This window comes from Dromiciops gliroides, chromosome 1 (assembly GCF_019393635.1).
Source record: "Dromiciops gliroides isolate mDroGli1 chromosome 1, mDroGli1.pri, whole genome shotgun sequence".
NCBI lineage: Eukaryota > Metazoa > Chordata > Mammalia > Microbiotheria > Microbiotheriidae > Dromiciops > Dromiciops gliroides.
The window spans coordinates 735624762-735644155 of NC_057861.1; the positions used below are offsets into that span (position 1 = coordinate 735624762).

General features: G+C 39.9%; 1 protein-coding gene across 1 annotated transcript in view; it reads left to right on the forward strand.

Annotated features, from left to right (window-relative positions):
• The window catches only part of LOC122753927 (cadherin-related family member 3-like), a 102687-nt gene that overhangs the window by 11319 nt on the left and 71974 nt on the right, over positions 1–19394 (forward strand). The window contains exons 2-4 of the mRNA XM_044001746.1: positions 1918–2114; positions 9985–10156; positions 14361–14449. Of these exons, the coding sequence (XP_043857681.1) occupies positions 1918–2114; positions 9985–10156; positions 14361–14449 (458 nt within the window). The remainder of the gene's footprint in view (positions 1–1917; positions 2115–9984; positions 10157–14360; positions 14450–19394) is intronic.

Genomic DNA, 19394 nt, shown 5'->3' on the forward strand with positions numbered 1-19394 from the left:
TTAGAGTTGGAAAAGCACTCAGTTTTCTTATCTCTAGAGTGGGGATGATACTTTTATCTACTCCATAGGGCTATGCTGAGGAAAGCACTTTGTAAACTGTAAGATCCCCTATAAATATGAGCTACTGTCATGTAGCATGTGGTCACAGGTCCATGTTTACATGTAGAATGTAGAATCACAGGTCCATGTTTACATGTAGAATGGGGGGGTTGGCCAATGAGGCCAGTCTCTATGAGTATGCACAAACTGATAGAATTTCCCTGGTAGTAGAGCTGGGAGACAGACCTGTTTCCAGGAGGGTCCTAATGTGTAATGGAAATGCCTTGGGGAGACTTTGGAGCACGGATAGACATGAATCAAGTATCCATGGATCAAGAAACTAACCACAGCTTGAATAAGAATTTCTTCATTGACTATAGCTATTGAGTTGGAACTAAGGGGCTTCAAAAGACCTCAGCCTTAGCCTCTTTCTTTTGGGTTGACTTTTCCTTGGCTCAATTCTTCTTGTTGATGGTGTTTGGTGATAGACAATGCTATAAGAGGAGAAGCTTGGGTCCCAGTGAAACTAACATGTGGCCTGTGAGTACAGATTTTGATTCTTTGCCTTGATGTTTGTTCTATTGTTTTAGGTAAAATTAATTTGTATTTACTCACATGAGTAAGCCACTTCTGGTCCTGGAGGCTGGAGATTGAGTTAATGCTGGGTTTAGTAGTCAGTCCATCTTTAATGCTCCAATTAATGAAGAACAACCTTCAGGACCCAGCCCAGTGGTAGCAGAGAGGAGAACTCATCTGGCAGGGGAATTGCATTTGGATGGGAACTTGGTGGGGCTAGGTACAAACTATTAGATCTGAGCCCATCCTCCCTAGAGACTGAGGTATACACAGAGATGTTGGGTTCTTGCTATATCTTAGAAGTCAATATCCTTTTGTAGAAGTTAATGGATATTAAGTGGTTCAATGAAAACTGGTGGCTAACATACAGTGTGGGGAACACACCCAGAATGTGGGGACTTGAGCCAATCATGTAAGAAGAGACATAACTTTCTCAGGGTACAACACCTTGACTCGGACTGTGTGTCACCCAAGGTGAAAGAACAAATCCTAGGAAAAAGATCCAATCCTAGGTCACATGTTGGCTTGCTTAGCTTTTTAGGCTACCACAACTTACTAAGCAATGCCCTCAAACTTCTAGATTTTTCTTTATCAGTTCTGCAGTTGTGAAACTGATCTTTCAAATCCAGGCTAGGATGTCTATTTGTCCCCAATACACTTCATCTTATTAGATGCCTGCTAAGATCTTTTTGGATCCTGACTCTTCATGTAAGAAGCACAACACTAAGTGTTGGGATTGCAAATAGAAAAGCAAGATGATCCGTGCTCTCAAGGAACTCATAATATAATTTGGGGAGACAACATATTTAGGAGGGTTAAGTTGTACAGAAAATGGAAAGGCTTAATGGTTGGTAGAGTATAGTGGCCAGGGAAGATGACAACAACTGGGGATCTCGAGGATAGGTAGATTGTAAAGCCCCAGTGCTACCATATTTACCAGGGAGAATGGTTGCTGACTTCTTGCTCATCAAAAAGAGTGTGATTGTCCATATCTGGCTCATTTTGGGTGGGGGGTGGGATGGGAAAAGCTGGAAAGGTTCTAGAATTAGAATGAAATAGGCTACAGAATTTTGAGAGGGAATGGAGGAAAAGCGCCCATGTAACTTAGTCTGCTCCATGCCCTCCATGGTGAGTTCTGGGCTAGGTTTGGGAATCAGGAAATATGACCAATGTAATATTATATCTGGAGGAATGCAGGCATATTTTGTTGTATTTGTGATTTGGAACTTTTAAATATTATTTCAAGGGGGGCATGGAGTTAATAAAGAGGGAAATCTAAAAAATATTTGTTCTTTTTCTTAGGATGCTTAGCATTTTTGAATTTAACTGTAGAGAGGGCCAGACCTCTTCTGGAAAATGCATCAGAGAGCACGCTGGTTACCACAATCACTGCAGCTGTTTCTCATCATGACTCTCTAGTTGGAGATCCTGTTATTATTAATTCGAACCCTGTCGTCCATCCATTTGTGGTATCTCATAAAGCTGTGGATCAGTGGGAAGTAAGTACATAGCTTGAGTGTATATTTACTTAGAACAATAAGTCTTTGTAATTAACCCCACCCTTTCCCTCCACTACCCTCTACTGTCTATTATAATGTCCAAATTCTATGGATCTCAGAGAGCATTTTAATAGCCAACCAAATTACACTTGAGCATCCCAATTCACATGTGAGTCAGGAACAATTTGGGGGACCACTTTGAGTCTAGGTAGTAATTGATATCAAAGAGTTTTAGGGCCAAAGAGAACTTGTTGGAGCTTTATTGCATAGAGATACTGGCTTTTCAGTAAAAAGGTGAAAAAAATTCTGTCTGCTCTTGTTAGGTGTATCTGCACATGGGCTTGATTCTTTTGAATGAGTCACTAATCACATCATCTCTAAGTGTAGATCTACCTGGGGTCTATGGCATAATTTCCTGTTCAATGTGCTGGGACTCTTTGGCATGTCTCATTCTTCATTTTTTTTGGCTTAGTGTCAGAACTAGAGGATGGGTGATCGCTGAAGCAGGTTGGTTAGTTTAGCCTCTTCACCCAGTGGAAGAAAAGAAACATGCTGAAAGAAAGAACTAGAGCTACTGATGAATATTGATAAGTACAGGCCATAACTCTAAGGGAAGTTTGTATGTCATTGACCTATGACTGAAGAATTCAGAAATGGCTGGGACCTGTCAATTCTATATTGGAGAATCTGTCTCCTTTTTGTCTACCTCTGTATAAAACCCCATGTCCAGTAGGTAACTGGAGATCCAGGACTGAAGCCTGAGGAACAGATTGGGGCTGGTTATATAGAACTGGCATAAAGATGATAATTGCACAAGAAAAGAAAAGAAAAAAGATAATTGAACTCATGCAAACTGATGAGGTTGCAAAAAGAAATTAGGGAAGGAGAAGACAAGAGGATACAAAATAGAACTTTGAGGGAATATCCACAGTTGGAGGGCATGATGTGGATCATGAGCCAGCAAAGGAGATTGACAAAGAATGGTGAGAGAGGTAAGAAGGAAGGGATAAATGAAACAAAAATTTATTAATAAACTACTTATGCCACACACTGTGCTAAGTGTTTTACAAAAACTATCTCATTTGGTCCTCACAAGACCTTGGGATGTAGGTACTATTATTATCCCCATTTTGTTTTTTGTCCTTCATTCTTGAAGAAGACCATGACATCAGGAGGTGATGGCATGACTTGCAGTGAATTGGATTTAAGTAAGGGAGGGCTGTGCAAAGTCATCAGTTTCAATCTTTTGTCCAGAGCCATCTGGGCACTGGACAGATCTACAGTGGCAAAATCTACATCAGGACAACTAGAGATGGCCTTGGATATTTGAGGCAATTGGAGTTAAGTGTCTTGCTCAGGGTCACACAGTTAGTAAGTGTCAAGTGTCTGAGGCCAGATTTAAACTTAGGTCCTCTTGACTCCAGGGTCAGTGTTCTTTCCACTATGCCACCTACCTTCCCCTATCCACATTTTACAGTTGAGGAAAGTGAGGCAGGTAGAGTTTGTGACTTGCCTAGGATCATATAACTATAAGTGTCTGAGACCATATATGAACTCAAGTCTTCTTGACCCTATGCCTAATTCTCTATTCACTGCACCACCTAGATAAGGAGTTGAACCATGAGTGAGTGGTGTTATAAATACCCAGAAAAGAAAGAGTGTTCAAGAGAGGTTAATCAATAGTGAAAATAACCAGTTAAGCTTCTTGTTTGGTGCTGTCGGGAAATAACTGATTGACTGAATTTTCCAATTAAAATTTTTTGAGGGGTCATTGTGAGGATATAGTGATGTTTAGGATGTGTCTACCCAAAATCCATGACTCATTACTGCATCAGTTGGATTTTTATTGTTTTAAATTAAAAAAAATGAGTTTCTTGATCAAGGCTTATTACCAGGCTCAATATTGAAATGATGCCATTCTAATTATCTAAAACAACATACCCTCTTCCAGATTCTTTTATATAATTTTTTAAAACCACATACAAAATAATGAAAAATGATTTCCAAAAAAAGAATAAACTCCCATTTTCTGGGAAATCTCATTTATCATGGAGGCCTTCAATATGTGAAGATTGCTTTAGTCTATGTTCTATGAATAACTTCCAAGAAACTCTAATTCTTTGGCATTTTTAAAGTCCTTCACAATTGTCCTCCAGCCTATCTTCTCAGGCTTATTGTGTATGTCAGTCTCCTCCTTTCTACATTCCAGCTCAATTGGCCCATTCCTTGTACATCTTAGTCTACCTCCCATCTCTGGGCTTTTGGGCTGCCTATCCCCCAGGTCTGGAATGTACCTCCTTTTCATCTCTGCTTCTAAGAACAGTAAGGTTACTTCAAGTCTCAATGGGAATGCCACCTTTTACATGAAGTCTTTCTTCATCCCCTAAGTTGTTAGTTCTCCCCTCAACACCATATTACTATGTTTATATTTTGTATTTACTTATTTATAAACACATTTCCCCTCAATAGAAGTAAACTTCTTCAGGCATGGATATTTTGTTATTGTTTTTTATATTTTCAGCACCTAGGACAATTCCCTGCACATGGTAAGTGCTTAATAAATGCTTATTGACTCAGGCTTTTCTCTTATTTATCTTACTTTTTTTGTGTTAAAGCAGCCCAAGTGGCAAATTGTGTCCATCTGTAATTGATTTTTTTTACAGTCAGCCTCTCTCTCTCTCTCTCTCTCTCTCTCTCTCTCTCTCTCCCTCCCTCCCTCCCTCTCTCTCTCTCTCTTTTTCACACACACACATACACACACACACACACACACACACACACACACACACACCTTTAGACCGTGTTGGTTAATGATCAATCATATTAGGTCAAATGGTTGTAGCAGCAGGTTATATAATAACAGCCTGTCACAGACTGTCAAACACAGCCCTGGTTTGCTTTTACCTCCCTTTATAATCTATCTAGCTACAAGTACTTCCCAGGGTTGTTGTGAGAATCAAATGAGATAATAATTGTAAAGCACTTAACACAGTGCCTGGCACATAGTAAGTGTTGTATTCAATTCAAGGTGACACAGTGGATAGAGTGCCGGGCCTGGAGTCAGGAAGACTCATCTTCCTGATTTCAAATCTGTCCTCAGACACTTACTAGCTATATGACCCTGAACAAGTCACTTAACCCTGTTTGCCTTAGTTTTCTCATCTGTAAAATGAACTGGAGAAGGAAATGGTGAGACACTCCAATATCTTTGCCAAGACAACCCCAAATGGGATCAGAAAGAGTCAGACACAACTGAAATGACTCAACAATAATGAAAACAACAAGAAGTATGCTAGCCACTGTACTGAGTACTGGGGATACAAAATGAACCAAAAGACATTCTCTGCCTTCAAGGAGCTTGCAAACTATATGCAAATGTTAGTTATTGTTGTTGTCATGATTATTCCTTTTGGTTCAATAGTAATAGCTGATTTTTAAAATCTATGAGTGAAGAAGAGATGACAGTGTGGTATAGTTTAGAGTAAGGACTAGTCATTGACCCACTTGTGTCCTACTCCTACTTCTGTCACTAAGTAGATATATACATAAATACTAACACATATACACACATATTTGCACACTTACATACACTTACACAAATACATACATACATGCATACATGCATACATACACATACACGTACACATGCACACCCCTTAGGTAGAAACAGTTGGAGTTGGGCTGGAGTGAATGAGGGTGTGCCCTAGGCTGCTAAATTCTGAGAGCAGTTAATAGCATTTTCAGCCCTTGAGCAGCTAGTAACAATAGAATTTAGCACCTAGTTAGTGACAGCATTGAAAAACAAGAAACTACTTAGATTCTACTGTGGTGGGGATGCTCTTCCCTTAGCTACCCTCTTCTCTCCTCAGCAGCTTTCTTATCCTGGCTTCACACTGACTTAGATCACCCACATAGAGCAGTGACCTGGTTCCCCTTTCCTTCTAATTCTCCTCAATTGAAGGTGCCCCTCTTATACTTTGCCCTGAGGGCTAAATTGCTAGTCATGACAGTGTTCATCAACATGCTCTCTGTTCCAGTTTTCTTATCTGTAAAATGGTGGTGTGAAGGCCTCTGTCTATTTCACAGGGTAACTTTGTTGAATATAATTAAGTTGAATATGGACCTATCACCCAGCAAAGACAATATCTCTCAAGATAAAGACAAAATACATGTGTTAGAATTCCTCTCGATGATTTTTACAAGCATTAAGAATTGCAGATACCTTTCTATTTTGGTTTCAGGTATCATTACCTATTGTTGAACTTCCTTCCTTCCACAATATTTGCTTGTTGGGCTGACAATTACTGTTCTTGCTAAGGAGAAGTGACTGGGCAAGCAGTCAAAAAAAAACAAAAAACCAACAACCCAACATCTAGCTTCATGGAGAAACAATAGTCCAGCCCTGAAATGAACTGATTATACAGATAAATCAATGTAAATGAGACAAGATGCATTCTGGTTATGTAATCTTGAAATTGCTACCTGTCGTGAAGCCGAATGGGATGTATTAACTAAGTTGTATTGAATGTACATCAGGAAAAAATGAACCAGTGTGACCTATTTTGTACATGTATATGTTTTCTTTTTCCTGGATGCCCTAATCAAATCAATTTCAAAACTATAGAGTGAAACCCAAACTCAATATCATTGGTCCCATGTTCCCAAATGAATCTTACAGCATCACACATTCTCTTCTCCTTTCATTTGGGCTTCTGTTTGTTTGTTTTGGTGGGGCAGTGAAGGTTAAGTGACTTGCCCAGGGTTACACAGTAAGTGTCTAAATTTAGGTCTTCTTGACTCCAAGCCCAACACTATCAAATGTACCACCCAGGTGCCTTTTCTACATAGGGTGTCCTGAAAGTCTTAATGCAATGTTAAACTATTTCAATTTTTAGGACCTTAGGATCAAATCAGTCCCAGGGTAGAAGTTGTAAAGCTGAATGGGTTAACTTCTGTTGAGCCTAAATTTGCCTCTTTGCTATTTTTATCTATTGTTCCTAGTTCTGCTCTCTGAAAGACAAATTTAATCATTTCCCTCGTGACAGTCCTTTAGACACTAGAAGGCAACTATCATGTTCCCTGAGCCTTCTTCAAGATTAACATGATTATCATATAGGTCTTTCTATCTACTTTATGCCCTCTTCAGAAAGTTTTTCCAACTTATCTATGTATGGACAAGCACCCAAGATAGGGCCAATGAGCACAGAGCATAGTAATTTTTCATGGTTTTTTTTTTAATTTTGGTGAAGCATTTGGGGTTAAGTGACTTGCCCAGGGTTGCACAGCTAGTAAGTATGTTAAGTGTCTGAGGCCAGATTTGAATTTAGGTCCTTCTGAATCCAGGGCTGGTGCTCTATCTACTGTGCCACCTAGCCGCCCCTGAGCAGAGTAATTTTTCCGGGATATTATACCTCTCTATACCAGACAAAGGTCCATATAGTCAAAGCTATGGTTTTTCCAGTAGCAATGTATGACTATGAGAGTTGGACTATAAGGAAAGCTGAGCACTGCAGAATTGACACTTTCCAATTGTGGTGCTGGAGACAACTTTTGAGAGTCCCTTGAATAGCAAGGAGATCAAATCAGTCAATATTTAAAGAAATTAATTCAGATTATTCACTGGACTACTGAAGTTGAAGCTTAAATACTTTGGCCACATAATGAAAAGATGGGACTCATTGGAGGAGAAAAGATTGAAGGCAAAAAGAGAAGGGGACAGCAGAAGATGAAATGGAGAGTGTATGGAAGCAATGAACATGAAATAAGACAGGCTTCAGGAGATAGTACGGGGTAGGAGGGCCTGGAATGCTATGGTCCATGTGATCATAAATGGTCAGACATGACGGAACAACTAACAATAAAAAACACTAGTCTAGGAAAGCAATATTAGCTTTTGGGGAGTGTGGGCGGTTCTTGGCTCATAGGTGTGGATCACAGAAAGAGGGCAGAAACTTCCAGGTGAACCTCGACCTTGATTGAGGCAAGGCTCAAAAGGTTAGAATTATTTCACCATCAAGATCAAATTGAAGGGGAGGGATTGGGTTTATAGAAAGATCTAAAGCACACCTATGATAAAAGTGATTTTCACTGGAGTTTTCTAATAGAAGAAAAGATGTGACATCTGGTTTTCTACCAATTGGACAGCTTTAGAAACCAGAATTTCACAATACATTCTTTTCTTTTTCTTTTCTTTTTTTTTCAGGGCATTGAAGGTTAAGTAACTTACCCAGGGTCACACAGCTAGCAAGTGTCAAATGTCTGAGGCTAGATTTGAACTCAGGTCCTCCTGAATCCAGGGCCGGTGCTTTATCCACTGTGCCACCTAGCTGCCCCTCACAATATTTTCAATTTGGCAACCAGTGAGGAGGCCAAAGTATGACTGCTGAAGCATGCAGATAACTAGGCCTAGGGTTACTAGGATGTTATTACTTATGATTCTTGGGGGAGGGAAATTTATTCTATGGTCTTAGGGCTTATGTAAAATCATTGCATTTTTATTCAACCTTATCCCACACACATTATTGAATGCCTCCTATATGCAAGTGACTGTTGAGTGCTAGGGACACAGACAGAGAGAAGAACAATCTAAACTCTCAAGAGAGGATCATGACAGGTAAATAAATAAGCTAATTTGAGGCAAGGGAGAGCATTTACAACTGGGGGAATGGGCCTTGAAGAAAACTAAAAATTCTAAGGAGGATAAGTGGGGATGCTGACTGCCCCTAGGTATCAGGTATGAAGGGTGTAGCCTTTGTGAAGGTAGGGTAAGCTCAATTTAAGAAATCACAAGTTGAAGGTGGAGCCTCTGCCAGGAAGGAGGGTGAACTGAGTCTGATTGATAGATGGTTAATGAAATAGAATTTTACTGACTTTGAATCTAAGTCATTCCATCCTGATTTTAAAAGGACTGTTTTCATTTTCTGGGAAAACAAAAAATATAACATAGCTTTTGTGGGGGGAAAAACTTCCTATCCCTGGTATCCTGTTTAAATACAATTTTCTTTTTATAGTTAATTATTGTTTCTATCATCTGTATCCTGTTTTAATTATCTATGCCGTGAAATCACCTATATCTTGTTAGAGCAGATGTTTCTGTACAATGGGTTTGTTGTCCTGTACTCCTATGTATTCTTGTAAGCATTTTCTTGGATTTTTTTTCTGTATTAAAGGAGCCCTATAGGAAAATAGGGTTGAATTGGTACTTAGAATTTTCTCTTTCTGTGAAACTTCCTCACATTACAAGTAAAGAATCTATTTATGAATGACTATATTTTGGCAGTTTTCTCTCAGAAACAAAACATTTATCGGGCAATTACTGTGTTCCATGCACTCTGTTAACAGCTCTGGCAACAAATACAAGCAATCAAGATGGTCCCTGCCTTCAAGGAACTTACATTCTAATAGAGTAAGCTATATAACATATAATATATATAACATAACATATCATTAGAAGGAGAGGGCACATAGTGAGGGGATGTCATGGAATTTGGGAGATGGACTGGAAAGATGAGATAAAAAATCACTTATAGGAGCCTAGAAACTAGTCCAGGTTTTCTATAGGAAGGAGATGAGGATGATGGCAGAAGAGCAAAGAATGAGTTGGATGAGTATGTAGGGAGGTTGACTAGTACTCAGGGCCAGGAAATCTTCTCAGTCCTCTTAATAAGGTGTTACCTGCGATAACCTGCCTCCGCCCCTATCCTTCTCACTACATTCTCTCAAGTAAGATGTAATTCTAAACAAAGGCTCACCTCCATCAAGATAATGTGATTGATGGAGATGTTTTCATCTCCTCCAGTTGTCTAGCTCTCCTGATGAGTCTTCTACATGGAATGTCTCATACCTTGATGTCTGTTTCTCTTTTGATTAGCTGATAACAGCCAAAGAACCTAAGCTGGACTTTGAAATGGTGGCTTTCTATACTCTGGTGATCTATGCCCGGGACAGTGGAGGCGACTCAGCATCTCAGACCATTTTAATCCAGATTGCAGATGTCAATGAACCACCAACTTTCATTGGATCACTCACTCAAGTGGACCAAGGTACAGAGAGTTATTTCTATTTATGCATAAGCATATACACCCATATCAAATATTAATCCCTGACCAAACACTGGGATTGTCTCATTTTTTGATATTGCCTATACTTCTGCTCTCCTTATTTATAGAATTAATTTGGATGCAACATTCTCTGCACACACGACTCTTTGGCAATCTGTTGAGGATGTAGTTTGTAGACATTAGCTAGTTTTGCTTTTCTTCTTTGTGACCAAATAGATGTCTAACCAGTCAGCCAGCCACTAATATTGATTGCCTGCTGAGACACTTACTAGCCACAACTTCAAAGGGATGGTAGGTAGACTTTTCCCTGAGAGACAGAATCTCAGAGTTGAAAGGGATTCCACTGGTCATCTAGTCCAACTCACACTTGAAACCCCACTACAATGTATTCAATAAGTGATCATTTATCCTGGGCTAGCTCTTCTTTTTAAGTTTTCCTTGTAGAAACCTTACACTTTCCCTTTGTAGTTTCATTTATTGCTTCTCATTCTGCCCTGCAGAGCCAAGTAGAACAAAGTCAATCCATTTTATGCATGACAGGCCTTCAATTCCCTGAAGATAGATCTCAGATTCTCCTTATGACTTCTTTTCTCCATGTTAACCATCCTCAGTTCCTACAGATGATTTGTGTATGGCCAGATCTCAAGGGCCCATCCTCATTGTCTTCTCCCTGGATGCTTGCTAGCTTATCAATGTCCTGCCTAAATAGTGATGCCCAGACTAATAGCTAGCATTTACATAGTGCTTTAGGGTCTCCAGAGCCCTTTACAAATATAGTATTGTTTCATCTTCATAGCATCCCTGGGAGGAAGATGCTATTATTTTCCCTGTTTTTACAGGGGAGGAAACTGAGGCAGTCAGATGTTACACGACTTGCCCAGGGTCAAAGCTAGCAAGTGCCCAAGGCTGGATGATTTGAACTCATCTTCCTGACTGACTCCCAGTCAAACCCTCTATTCTTTCTGCCAGAATTAAACACTATACTCTGGGCATGGTCTTAGCAAGGCAGGGGGTAGAAAGACCACATTTCTCTATTCTTGGATGTTCTACCTCCAAATGCCACCTAAGGTTATCTAGTTTTCTTGGTTGTTAGATAATACTTCCCAATTGCTAAAGAAATCATCTTGGGAGCCAACTCTTACCAGTCTTCCGCTTTTAGGCTTTTAATGTGGATCAATAGAGAATCATTTGAGAGTCAGATTGTAAATGGGCTTAATGATGATGTGGGACTTTCTCAATATTTTAAAGTCATGGCATTCACTCTCTTCCACCTGAAAATGAATATGAGCTCCCATTTATATTGAACTCCTTTGCAGAATACTTTCCTCAGACTGTTCCAACATTTTGACATAGAGGGTCAAAGCATTATTATCTTCATTTTTTATTTGGGAAAGGCCTGGAGAGGTTAAGGAACTTGCCCAGGGTCACACAGCCAAGGCAAAATTGAAACTGAGGTCCCCTAATTCCAACTCTAGCCTTCTTTCTTCTATGCTAGCTAGGAAGCTAGGTGGATAGGGTGGGAGACCTGGAGTCAGAAAGAGTTCAAATTTGGCCTCAGACACTTACTAGCTATAACCTGCCTGCCTCAGTTTCCCCATATGTAAAATGGTGCTAATAATAACACCTGCCTTTCAGGGTTGTTGTAGGGATTAAATAAGATAATATTTGTAAAGTGTTTTGCCAATCTTAAAGCACTATAAACTTCTTGTTCTTGCTCTTGCTCTTGTTCTTGTTCTTGTTCTTGTTCTTGCTCTTGTTCTTGTTCTTGCTCTTGTTCTTGTTCTTGTTCTTGCTCTTGTTCTTGTTCTTGTTCTTGTTCTTGTTCTTGTTCTTGTTCTTGTTCTTGTTCTTGTTCTTGTTCTTGTTCTTGTTCTTGTTCTTGTTCTTGTTCTTGTTCTTGTTCTTGTTCTTGTTCTTCCATAACTCACTTTAAAAGAAAGAACAGAGGAATGAGGGGCAATGATATAAACTAACTTTGATTTCAGATTTACTGAATGATTTATAAAGTCCTTCCTTCCTAACACAAGGTAATACAAGTATTATTATTCCTATTTTGCAGAGGTCACTTTTTGTGTGTGAGGAAATTGGGGTTAAGTGACTTGCCCAGGGTCACACAGCTAGTAAGTGTCAAGTGTCTGAGGCCAGACTTGAACTCAGGTCCTCCTGACTAAAGGGCTGGTGCTCTATCCACTGTGCCACCTAGCTGCCCCTGCAGGGGTCATTTTTACTTGCCCAGGTGCTACTAGATCTTGTAGTTAGTGGACCTGAGTTTAAATCCTGTCTCTGCCACTTATGGCCTATGTGACCTTGGACAAATCATTTCCTTTCTCTTGTTCTCAGTTTCCTCAACTGTAAAAGGAAGAAGTTGGGCCAGATGACTTCTTATCATTGGTAACTTTGAATGAGCAGTTTTAACTGAAGGATATGGTTGGAAAGCAGATTGTGAAGGATTTAGAAGAGAAAGAGAAAGTATAGGTGCCCAGGGTAGAATGCATTATCAATTTTGTATGCGTCTTCAAAGAGTTCATTCTTTTTTTGGGGGGGGGGGGACGGTGAGGCAATTGGAGTTAAGTGACTCGCCCAGGGTCACACAGCTAGTAAGTATTAAGTGTTTGAGGCTGGATTTGAACTCAGGTCCTCCTGACTCCAGGGCCAGTACTCTATCCACTGCACCACCTAGCTGCCCCTAAAGAGTTCATTCTTTTTTTTTTTTTTTGGTGAGGCAATTGGGGTTAAGTGACTTGCCCAGGGTCACACAGCTAGTAAGTGTTAAGTGTCTGAGGCCGGATTTGAACTCAGGTACTCCTGACTCCAGGGCCCGTGCTCTATCCACTGTGCCACCTAGCTGCCCCAAGAGTTCATTCTTAAAGGGGAGATATAGGTCCATAGCTAGTGGAGATGGTAGGATCAATCAAGGTTTTTTTTTTCAGCCACAGGGCCTTTATTCACTGGGGGGGGGGGCAGGATAAAGACAACCAATAAAAATGGTTCCTTTAGCAGCCAGGCTCAGGTGCATTGAGGGGTTTTTAAGGATGAGAAAGGGGCAACTTTACATAATTAATTGAGCAGACATTTATTGAGCACTTTTACCTACTGTGTAAAGTTCACTAAGTACAGAAGAAAATACAAAGGTGTATGAAATGAGTCCCTGTCCTCCAAGTCCTTGCATCTCTTAGGAGAGATAAGGCAAGGACCCAAATACATTGTGTAAAATAACAATAATAACTGATACTCACATAAGTGCTTTAAGGTTGGCAAAGTACTGAGTGCACATGATCTCATTTGAGCTTTATAAGAAACTTACAAGTCAGGTAATACTACTGGTATTATTGCCTCCATTCTACAGATGAGAGAACTGAGGATTAAAGAGATGAAGTGATTTGCCCATGGTCTCACAGATTGGGGATTCAATCTCTATGTCCAAGCACTCACCAGTGCTGTTTTTCTAAGGATAGAGAAAGCATTCATTATGCCCTTGCTATGTGGCAGGCTAAATGCTGGCAATCAAGACCCTAACTAGCCTCAAGAGACTTAGGTTCTAGTGGAGAAGACAGCACATAAAGAGGTGCTGGCTATTTGAGGCTGAGGGTCAAAGGGGAAGCAGGAAAATATTATAAGTACATGAGAAATAGCTAGCTAACAAACAGAGCTCCCAGTATGCCTTGTTCCCTTTCTAAAGCAAGAAAATGTGTTAAGTGCATTAGAGAGAGAGAGGGAGAGAGAGAGAGAGAGAGAGAGAGAGAGAGAGAGAGAGAGAGAGAGAGAGAGAGAGAGAGAGAGAGAGAGAGAGAGAAAGTTAGGGGAATTCAAGGAAAGGATTCTCTGGTTAGAGAATAATGCCTGACAGTTTCACAGTGCTTTGCAGTTAATGAAGCAATTTTGCATGCATTATCTTATTTTATTTGTACACAAAGCAGCAAGGAAAGCAAGGTATGCATCATTATCTATTTTTTATAGATGAGGGAATAGGCAGAGAGAAGTGTCTGTGTCATAGTTAGCCCCAGCATCCTGGTCTTCTGTTTCTTAATCCAATGGTCTTTCCATGAGATACCTCACTAACTTCCTACTGATTATCAACAAGGCCTTTAATGTTACCTAAAACATACTTGGATGTCATTCTACTTTTTAAACTTCAAGTAGCTTGTGACACTGGACTCATGCTTGAATATTTTACCTCTCCTGGCAGTGACAGAGATTTATATTCCAGAGGACACTCCTGTGGGCACCATCCTTTACAGAGTGAGAGCCAAGGACCCAGAGAATGCTGCCTTAAAGGTAATTTATGTTGTTTGGATTAAGAGCCATGAGTCCTGGTTGTTCCCATCTGAGACTATATCCACACACAAAGCAAAGGTAATCATTCTGGCCCATTTAATTATAGGGCATGGTTGAGCCCTGAGCTCTCTAAGAGATTGCCTGAGCTCTGCTACATTTCATTCTCTGTATAATGGACAGCTCCAAGTGATAGCGGTGCCTCTTTTTGTAACAAGATCTTAGCCCTTTTAATTTTGTTTACTTGTCATCTTGGCTGCACACAAGCCCTTTTGTTTTCTGACAGAACTAATTATTCCTGTAATACATGGGGATCTTAACTCTAGCTTTTGTAATGGACCAGATATCTACATGTTCTCCTCCATCACCTCAGCACCTGCCATACAACAGCAGTCTAGCTAGACACTGAATTGTGGAAAGGTGTAGTCATAGAATGGATGATATTATATCAATATGATATGTTACTTGGATTTGGAATCTCTGAATCATTTTGTGACTGTTCTTTCTTCATCTTCCATATCCAAGTTCTGTTGATTCTTTTTCTATAGTATGTGTCTCCTAGGTTTCTTCTTTTCATGCCTGCTGCTAAAAACGTGGTCCTCAATGAACCTCATAGCTTCCTAACTTATTTCCATACCTCTTGTGTCTCCCCCTTCTAATTCAACTTTCATACCACTGCTGTATTACTTTACCTCATGCACAGGTCTTTTTTTTTTTTTAAATGGGGCAATGAGTGTTAAGTGACTTGCCCAGAGCCACACAGCTAGTAAGTGTCAAACATGCACAGGCCTTAATGTATCACTCTACTCCTTAAAAACCTTCAGTGGCTCCCCATTTCCTGCTGAATAATTCCCATTTCTTTGCTAGCATTCAAAGTCCTCTGCCCTTCAGGGTCAACCAGCCTTTTAACCTTATTTCTCACTACTTCTCTTTGCATACTCTATACCAGAGGTGTCAAACAAACAGTGCTGCCCTATCCAGATTAAAATATGTTTGGGAAAAATTTAACAAAAGAGATAAAAATACAATAAGACATAATATGTGGATTTCTAAGTCAATCTGTAGCAGGTAAGGATCCTTATGTATAGTTTAGTTGCTCCCATTTCTAGTTGATTTGGATGTCACTTCTCTGTATTCCAGAAAAAACTGGAGTATTTACTGTTTCACGACCACATCCCACCCTTTCCTTCCTCTCTACAGTCCCTTATGATCTTCCCAGTGCCTGGAAAGTGCCATTGTTCCCTTACTCTCAATTTCTCTCTTTTTAATATTACTCATTCTTTAAAACTGAAATCAAAAGTTACTTCCTTCCTGAACTTACCCTGATCCTGCCAGCTGGATGAAGGAAGACATCTTTCCTTCCTCATAATTTAAAAAAAAAAATTTTTGCAGGGCAATGAGGGTTAAGTGACTTGCCTGGGGTCACACAGCTAGTAAGCGTCAAGTGTCTGAGGCTGGATTTGAACTCAGGTCCTCCTGAATCCAGGGCCGGTGCTTTATCCACTGCGCCACCTAGCTGTTCTCCCTCAGAATTTTCATGTAGCATAAATGCATCATGTATTAATATATACATGTTTACATATATATAAATATATACATATATGGTATATACATTTATAGTGATCTGTTTTACATTTTAATTACTTGTCTCATAACCTCTATGAGATTATAAGCTCCTAGTGGGTAGAGACAATGTCTTCTTCACCTTTGAATCATTCATGGTCTCCAGTTCATTAAAATAAGGATTGGATCTTGATGTGATTTCACTGGCAAAGAGAACCCCAGTTAGTCAATGAACATTTATTAAATGCCTACTTTGTGCTAGGGACTGTACTAAGTACTAGGGATTCAAAAAGAGGCAAAAGGTAGTCCCTGCCCTCAAGGAGCTTACAATCTAATGGAAGAGACAATAAAGCAAATGAATAAATATAAAGAGGCTGAACAGATGAAGGAATTTCCTCTACCAATGAAAGTCACCACTTTATCTGTGACTTCTAGTCTTAGCTACACAGAGAAGTTAAGTGACTTGCCTAGGGTCACTCAGCCAGTAAACTAGGGGTCAGAGGCAGCATCTGAGCTCAGATTGAATTCCTGATTTTGAGACCAGCTTTCTAGCCATTGCTTGTCTACCTTTTGGTAGGTAAAGATGGAATGTTTGTTGAATGGAAGAATGATATGATTTTCTTTTACCTGGTATATTGATTGACCAGGATATCATGTCAGTTTATTAACATTTACTTTTGCTCTTCATCAATACTAACAACAAGAAGAAAAACTATTTACCAAGCTTGGTATTTATTTATCAAAGTACTGTGGTAGTCTGAGGTAGGTCAGCAATATGGAGATGATTTCTGTCCTCTTGTTGTTAGTCATTTTTCAGTTATGTCTGATTCTTTGTGACCCCATTTGAAGTTTTCTTGGCAAAGATACTGGAGTGGTTTGCTATTTCATTCTCCAGCTCATTCGACAGATGAGGAAACTGAGGCAAACAGGGTGAAGTGACTTGCCCAGGGTCACACAGCTTGTAAGTATCGGAGGCCAGATTTGAAATCATGAAAATGAGTCTTTCTGACTCCAGGCTCTACATTCTCTCCATCTAACTGCCCCCTCATTAGCACTTAGCAAGTGCTGTTTTCCCTAAACTGAGGAATAAATACAGAAATTGTCCATGCACTCATATTATTACCAAAGCTAGTATTAGACTACTGGAATTCATTATTTCCTAGTAGTTGTACTGAAGATACATGTCCATATATTGAGGATCCATGTTTTTCACCAGAGACAGCCATTGACTTTAGAAGCCTCATCAATGCTGTTTTTTTTTTATAAGAGCATTGAATAAACTCTATAATTACATAAAGAAACAGCAGCATTTTGTCAGGCTCCCACACACAGTCTTCTAGCCCTCCTCCCAATAACTCAACACCCTATCTAAGGGAGGATTGGAAAGGTCACAGCTTCCTCTACAACATATAATTAAGTCGCCTAATCATGCATATTGCCCCAAATCAACACTTACAAGATAACAGTTTTGAACTCACCACCAGGCAGATCTACGTGCATGTGAATCAGATGTCACATTTCAACTGCTCTCCTGGTGTTCTGGCTTGAGAATTATCTACTTTAGGGGAAACCAAATCATAGCCAAATAGGTAAACTTGTAATACAACTTGCAATCACAATGGTTTGCCAGCTAGTTAATGGCCCCAACTCATTCTAGAAGGAGGCCACCCTGTGTTTTTTCATATTGACTCAGTGCCACTGGTCCAAGCCCCTGTATTTTACACAAAAGTGGGTTGGCTTATGGACCCATAGATAGGAAAACTCACCCATCAAAATGTGCCTTAAAATTTTCACTAAATGAGGAATGACTTCAATGGTGACTAGAGCAATATGGAAGCCTGTATTTAATCAGCCCTCAATACAGCTAACCTAATTTTGTGAGTCAGAAACTTAGTATGGTTCCTTATGGTTCTCTTCTCTTTAGTCTTTCATTTAGTTTCTCTAATTAGGTGGTTCTAGTTTCAACCATTAGCTTAGTCATGAGGGGCAATGGGGTATATGCTTTTAAAAGCCCTTGGAATCAGGAGCAGAGTTGAACTAGTTATAACTAGTGGAAAATCTAATAGTTTGGGTATGTAGGGCTATCAGCCTTCATATCAATTTTTCTAGATAGATCCCAGTATATGTGGGACTCCAGGACAAAAGGAGGTTGGGGAGAGACAGCGTACTGTAAAGGGCAAGAGAGAGACCCTAAGACACTGACCTATATCAGAGAACCCCAGAATACAGCGAGGCTGCAGCTGGGAGGTAGGGGTTGGTAGCAGAGTAAGATGGCCTGGAAGTGAAACTCTTCTGGGGTCTAAGCCACCAATGGACTGAAGTGAGGGCATGAGTAGGTAGAATCATCTGGTACATTCATATTTAGCCATCTCATGTTAATCTGAAAAACTGCAAGTGTTGTCAGCCCTCTAGAGTTTAGTTCCTTGGGACAAAGCTTTGACTTCCAGACCTTAGTTATGACTCTGGCCAGGAGATCTGGGTTTGATTCCAGGGTCTGGTGCTCATTAGTAATGGGTTTATGTAATTCATCTCACTTCCTTTTATGAAACTCAAACTTTTTACCTTAGGGTTGTTTAGATCATGAGACCTCATTTATTGGTTTTCAAAATTGTGCTGTTTTCCTTTAAAATGGTAATATACATCTCTCTCTCTCTCTCTCGCTCTCTCTCTCTCTCTCTCTCTCTCACCCTATCTACTTTGTCTATGCTGTTGCAGTTACCAAAATGGTGTGAAATCATTGACCTTCAGAGTTTTCCAATAATAGTGGTGGATACTTATTCAAGACAATTAAAACACATTTGCCTTAAACAATAGAGACAACTATTGACACCTGAAAAATTGTCCACATTATTTTGTTTGTAAAATAGTGAATAAACTCCAGTAATTACATCAGTGGATAGGTACTGTGGTCCCACTCCTCAAGACAATTCAATGATCATTTGTTAAGTGACTAGTGTGTGCTAGGCATAGGTCCTGGGTATACGAAGATAACTAGGAAAGTTCTTGACCTCAAGGAGTTTACATTTTCCTGGGGTGAGGAAAGTGGAGAATAATTGCTCTTAGCATAGTCCGTGGTACATTCTAGGTGCTTAAAAATGCTAGTTGACTGACACAGATAAGTAAATATAAGATACATGCAAAATAAACTCAAATGGATTTCAAGATGGTGAGACACTAACAGCTGGGGATCAGGCAGGGGGTAGCACTGAGGATTATAGATCTACAGCTGGAAGGGACCCCAGAGGTCTTCTAGTTCAAGTATGATAGACACTTGGTCTTAACCTTGAAGGGAGCTAGAGATGCTAAGAGATCATAGGTGAAGTGATGACTCCTGTTACATAGAACCCAAGGTCTAGACCTAGAAGGGCCCCAGAAACTGGTTAAT